Source organism: Denticeps clupeoides, chromosome 4, assembly GCF_900700375.1.
Source record: "Denticeps clupeoides chromosome 4, fDenClu1.1, whole genome shotgun sequence".
NCBI classification, from domain to species: Eukaryota; Metazoa; Chordata; class Actinopteri; order Clupeiformes; family Denticipitidae; genus Denticeps; species Denticeps clupeoides.
The window spans coordinates 33,470,477-33,476,237 of record NC_041710.1 but is presented as its reverse complement, the minus strand read 5'-3'; the positions used below and the strand labels follow the sequence as shown (position 1 = coordinate 33,476,237).

The window sequence follows — 5,761 nt, the reverse complement described above, 5'->3', positions numbered from 1 at the left end:
GCTCTCAATGCACCGCCATCACCGGAACACTGTTAAACTCAACAATACACTTCCAGCCTTATGCACCTGATCTTTGCACATGTCAACTCATCTCTGCTCTTTTTGCACATTCCTGCACGTTTTCAAATATCCAACTTATCCACTAACAAGCATCCTACATGATGTTGTCCAGTTATGACCTGTTTGACCTGTTCATTGTACAGAAAAGTTTTACTTTTCTCTTATAGAGATACTGTACAGTACAGTACCTGAGTTTTTTTTTGTTTTAGTTAGTATAGTTTAGTTCAGTGTGGATATACATACATTATACATATATGATTGCACTGTGTGAAACATTATTTCAATATATATATATATATATATATATATATATATATATATATATATATATATACACACACACACACACTGTTTACACAGTATACAGTGTATGTTCACTGTAGCCAGTATATACAATATATTGTACTGACAATAAACCAAAACCAATCCTGAAACTTCAATCTTGAGACACGCTGAGCTATAAAATGAGAAGTGCAATAATCAAAAGTTGTTTTTAATAGAAAAAGTTCACAATTCTCTAACAAATCAGATATTACTTCTGAGAAGAAAAGCTGACATGATGTTTCCAGACACTTCTGCACAAACAGCGCAGTCTGTAGTTAAAGTTCAGAATCCATGGCATGTTGGTGATGCATTAGAAGAGAGTCTTGCATACAATATTAAAAATGTTCATAGGTTTAAATGATAATAGAGTGCAATGGTATACTCTGATGGGTGGCGGCTGTAATATGAAGATAGGGTCTTTGTCAAAACAGTGAGTGATGCAAGATATGACATATCTGCTGAGGGTAAAAATGTCTTTCAGATAAGGGCACACTTGGACGACTTCTTATCTGTGGGTGTCAGTTTCTCCTCACGAGCTGTAGGACTCTGTAATGGTTATAAAACAATAAAAAAGATTTAATTACAGTCTCATCAAGAAAATAAATGTGTTATTTTAATCCCATTAGCACTCTGTAATTAAAAAATGTGTAGTCTACTGACCTGCTTCTTGTTTATCTTAAACAAAATGTCACGAGCCAGTAAAAAAAATGACTGGAAGGAGAAGGTGAAGTGTCAAAATTAAAATAGACCAAATTATGTTCACTGTAGCCAGAATGAATGAATGTTTCCCTAAAGTTTCATACTTTCTTCTTACCATTTTCAAGAACCCTCAAACTCTGAATGAAAGTTTACTTTTAATGTAATACCAGCACTCAATGATTTTCTCACCTCCTCCACGCAGATGCTGGACTTAGCACTTGTTTCAAAAAAAGAAATCCCATGATCCTTGGCCAGCTGTTGAGAGATTTCTTTAAGTTATTCAAGACAAAAACGGAATTCTCATGGAAGCAACAATATAGCTTCTCCTGTTTAAAGTGGCCACAGCAGATCAACCGGTTTGACTGCTCGCATACAGACGTCATAGTGGATGCCCTTCTGATGAAACCCTCCCCATTAACCCAGGTTTGAAACCGGCACCAAGAAATGTACACGTGTCCCCATTGGCTGGGTTCTCATGCCAAAATAAAGGGGCATATTAATAAATATGACAGGCTCCACTATTAAACTGGACCAATAACCACCATCCACTCCCAATTTACCCAACCCTAGCTGGATATAATAACTGGCTCTCACCTTCACACCCACCTCTTTGGGCACCTTCCTTTTGGTCTCAATGTCACACTTGTTCCCCAGCAACATTCGGCTGACTCCTGCTGAAGCATTCTGGGCAACACAACGTTGCATCAATTAAATGTAATAATTAGTCCTCCAAACACAGATTGTTTTTAAATGTATTTTCTTTAGAAACTTGAAATTGAGTTTAGTTGCTCTGAAATCCCTTCAGAGCAATTAATGATGCATAAATAATCTTAATCATATAAATAAAGTCTCAGTCATGTCTTGGTCTCGGACATAGTAGTCTTGATGGGAAAACGGCGCTTCCAAACAAAACAGTACCATTATTTTTTACACTCCTAAATTCAAATGCACCCAGTCATTTGAATCACATTACATTGTAACATTTTCTCAATGGACACTGCCAGGGTTTCACAGTCCACACACATCATACACATCACAGCATAGTGAAGTCGACAAAAAATGTCCCAAAAAGTCATTCAATTTCAATATATATATATTGTTCAGACCTATTATGCACAAACACGAACATGCTCCTCTCACATCAGGAATACTCATGGCTCACAACAACATATCCTACCTCTTTGATGCTCTTCATCCAGTTCTGAATGTTCTCAAATGACTTCTCATCAGTAATGTCATATACCAAAATGATTCCCTGGGTGAAAATTATGATGATGATGATTATTGATTCTTTGCATGACTGCAGCCATGTTCCACTCATAGCTACTTGTACTCACCATAGCTCCTCTATAGTAGGCTGTAGTAATGGTTTTAAATCTCTCCTGTCCTGCAGTGTCCCTAAAACAACACACATACACCCACAGTTCAAAATATGTATGTGCCCAATCAAGACATTAAGGTCACGGACTGTAAAAGAATTTTAGGAGGTAAAACATCATTTAAACATGTAAACTGCTTTAAAAGTAATTTTTACAAGCTCTGATTAAATCAGTACAGAACTGAACAATATATGAATATATGAAACTGGTTTTAAAAATGTCTGTTGTTACCAGCAGGTCTCCATTGTAGTATGATCTATTGATGTCCTAGCCACTATGATAGACAATGGTTCATTATTGCCAGTTTGCTTCCTAATTTTGATATATTTCCACCCCCACCATAAAAAGAAAACATGCTTGCAGAGATTTTTGCCTCTGTGTATCGAGGGGGGCAGCACGGTGGTGAGGAGGATAGACACAAGGTTTCCTCCTATCGTCCAAATGCATGAACTGACTATGTGTGTGTGTGTGTGTGTGTGTGAGAAAGCGGTTATGGAAAGTGAATGAAGCTGAGCCAGAGCCTGAGAATGGACATTACAATAATAAATGGAAGTAAAACTTATTCACTCTTCTGCCTCACCAATATCAGAACACTACATTTTAAATCACGACAAGGTTCCAAAGCATGGAACAAAAATTAAGAATTGACTGCACATTCTTTAAATGTCAATTATTTTAATAATGTACAGTTTATTTTATCAAGCACATTTTACGCCTGATTGTCACAGCATTTGAAATCCTTCCAGGAGCAGGAAGGCCAGGGAGCCCAGCATCCCTCATCAGTCAAATCACGTTGAAATCAGTTCAAATCCCAAATCACTGATGTCCCCTTGATCATGGTGCAGTCCCCACACACTGATCCCTGGCCGACTTTCATGACTACCCACTAAGCTGATTGGTTAAATGCAGATGACACAGATGACCGCGTGTTGGTTCACCTGCTTATGGCAACATAGTCCATAAAGGCCTCTACCTAGAACACCAAATTTCACGGCTCCAAAGACAGCATCAAGACATTTTTACACTGGTTACTGCTCCGTTATACTATCCACTTCAGTCTTTAAAAGACAGAATTTGTCATTGGCTTCTCTTCTGTTCACTTAATGATTTGCACTAACAGATAATTTAAGCCACTTTTTAAAAAGTTATCCCTGCCGCTGCAGCAAACAAATCATCTGAAGAAAAGGTTGCACGTTTTTTCTCACTTAACAAACTCCCTACGTCACTCAGTATTTCAGTTCTCATCCACAGGTCATATGACGCTCTGCTCCAGGCACTGCTGATCTCACTACAGCGGAAACTGAAACAGACTCTTAAGAACATAATATTAATTTTAAGTCCCATGTAGACTGCTAGTAGTTTCGCTGTGCTCCCTTAGATCTGAGAACTTTCGCCAAATTAATTATGCGGACAATCAGACCGGTTGATCTGCTGTGACGATCTCTAACAGGAAGGGAGATACTGTCCTTGTGAAAAACTGCAGTACAGCACACAGTAACACAACAAAATGTGTTAGTGAGTGGTGGGCCTAAAAGATACAGACATTTTGACAAAATCATGAAAGGCTCCCAGGGAGCAGTGTGTGTGGATGGTACCTTGATCAAGGGGACAACAGTGGCACCTTGGTGGTTCAGGAATCGAAACTGCAACCTCCTGATTACGAGTACTTACCCACCAGGCCACCACTGCCCCTACTACAGATCTACAAATTAGTATTCTAAAAGATACCTAAAAGATAAGGACTTTTTGACAAAATCATGTTATTCCGGTGGTATTTCAAGTTGGGGACAGGTCATGGGTCAAGTTTTTACCACTGAAGGAAAGAAAAAAACAGATCACTTGATCCGATCATAACAGGTAAAATATTAGAATTACAATAATGTCTAAATTTCTAAGAAAAAAAAAAAACAGCCACGAATAGCACATCACTTGTTAAAATCAAAGCAGGTAAGAGCCTAAGAATGACAGTAAAGTCCCATTCCTCTGAACTGAAATGAAAGTGAGAGCGGGAAGCAGGCGTGCCCTGACACAGCCAGCCTGTCCTTTCCCAGGGAAAAAAAAACACACATTTTTCTCTCACCAGGAAGTGGAGGAATCCAGGCATCAACAGGCCATGAAATCTGTACACAGACGTTCACAGGGGTGGGGGGGGGAATAAGAAAGCTTCTTACCAGATTTGCAATTTGACTTTTTTCCCGTCCACATCAATGGTTTTAACTTTGAAGTCAATCCCTGGGGGAGGAGGGAGACGAGCTCAGATTTGGCTCGAACAGAATATTTTACACGGTTCGACCCGAACAGGAACGTCAGCCTACCGATGGTGGAAATGTAGGTGGAATTGAAGTTGTCCTCCGCGAACCGGATGATCAGGCACGTTTTCCCAACTCCGCTGTCTCCGATCAGTAATAATTTAAAGAGGAAGTCGTATTTCTTCGCCATTGCTCCACCGTAACAAGGTGTGGAAAGTAAAAAAAAGTTTTTACACAGTGTATATTCACCAAGAGAAAACGTTTAGTCGTTCAAATGTTCCCCGGCTCTCCGCTCTCCTGGTAGGACGTGTTTCCGCGGAAACACTTTTCCTGCTTCTGGAGAGAAACGTGGACATTTAGCAGAACAGCGGGATCAAATGCCGCGGTCCCTCATTGTCGGCACGAAAAGAACTTTCACTTGTTCCAAATCCAACCCCACCAACACACACTCCTCCTGCTGCTGCTGCTCGGCACTGCAGGGCGGAGCAGGGAGGGCCGGGCTTCCAGGGAGGGAGCGGTGGAGCAAAAAAACAGTACATGGGACATTAATATTAACCTATTATTAATATTAATCCAAGTCTTTATAACGGCATCTTAACTCAAATTTAGACTTGCATGACAAGAAATAACACCATAAAATGCTGTGCTGTGATATAATACTTATCATAGCTAAAGGGAAAACGAATAAAATAAATCAAATGTGACTGTTTACTACTTTGAATAATATAATAAACTATAATAAAGAGAAGAACTCTTTACTGATCTAAACAATCAAATACAACTGTTACGCAACAACGTTGTCATTGCCACGTGTGAACAAGTTTACAGTGAACAGGACACTTTGACCTCACTTGACCTCACAAACATGGAGCGGAACAGTGGCGCACGCGTCTTTATAAAATGGCCACCGGCGCGGCGCCCATTTCCGCCGCCTTCTTCCTCCTCTTCCTACCGCTTCTGTGCACCTGATTCGGATACATTTGATACATAACCGTGTATCACGACAAATAAGGACAGGTCGCTAAATATTTCATGCAGTGACGGGGACAT

General features: G+C 39.8%; 1 protein-coding gene across 2 annotated transcripts; it reads right to left on the bottom strand.

Annotated features, from left to right (window-relative positions):
• Nucleotides 1-535: 535 nt before the first annotated feature.
• On the bottom strand, nucleotides 536-5,182 carry LOC114788800 (ras-related protein Rab-13-like). 2 transcript variants are annotated; one of them, XM_028977708.1, is made up of 8 exons: nucleotides 4,778-5,182; nucleotides 4,634-4,694; nucleotides 2,421-2,481; nucleotides 2,261-2,338; nucleotides 1,690-1,767; nucleotides 1,273-1,338; nucleotides 1,045-1,095; nucleotides 536-930 (listed from the first exon to the last, which is right to left on the bottom strand). In XM_028977708.1, exons 1-8 carry the CDS (start codon nucleotides 4,899-4,901, stop codon nucleotides 862-864), a joined length of 588 nt encoding a protein of 195 aa, XP_028833541.1. In that variant the 5' UTR covers nucleotides 4,902-5,182; the 3' UTR covers nucleotides 536-861. The 2 variants fall into 2 exon arrangements, with proteins under 2 accessions (XP_028833541.1, XP_028833540.1); XM_028977707.1 differs by having other exon boundaries at nucleotides 1,678-1,767; nucleotides 4,778-5,180.
• Nucleotides 5,183-5,761: the final 579 nt, after the last annotated feature.

Bases quoted from the DNA above. Each gene is read 5' to 3' on its own strand.
- LOC114788800 (XM_028977707.1), bottom strand. From the start codon at position 4,901: ATGGCGAAGAAATACGACTTCCTCTTTAAATTATTACTGATCGGAGAC. The intron at 2,339-2,420 runs GTGAGTACAAGT...ATTTTCACCCAG, and splicing joins CCTACTATAGAGGAGCTATG to GGAATCATTTTGGTATATGA. The intron at 1,768-2,260 runs GTAGGATATGTT...TGTGTTGCCCAG, and splicing joins GGATGAAGAGCATCAAAGAG to AATGCTTCAGCAGGAGTCAG.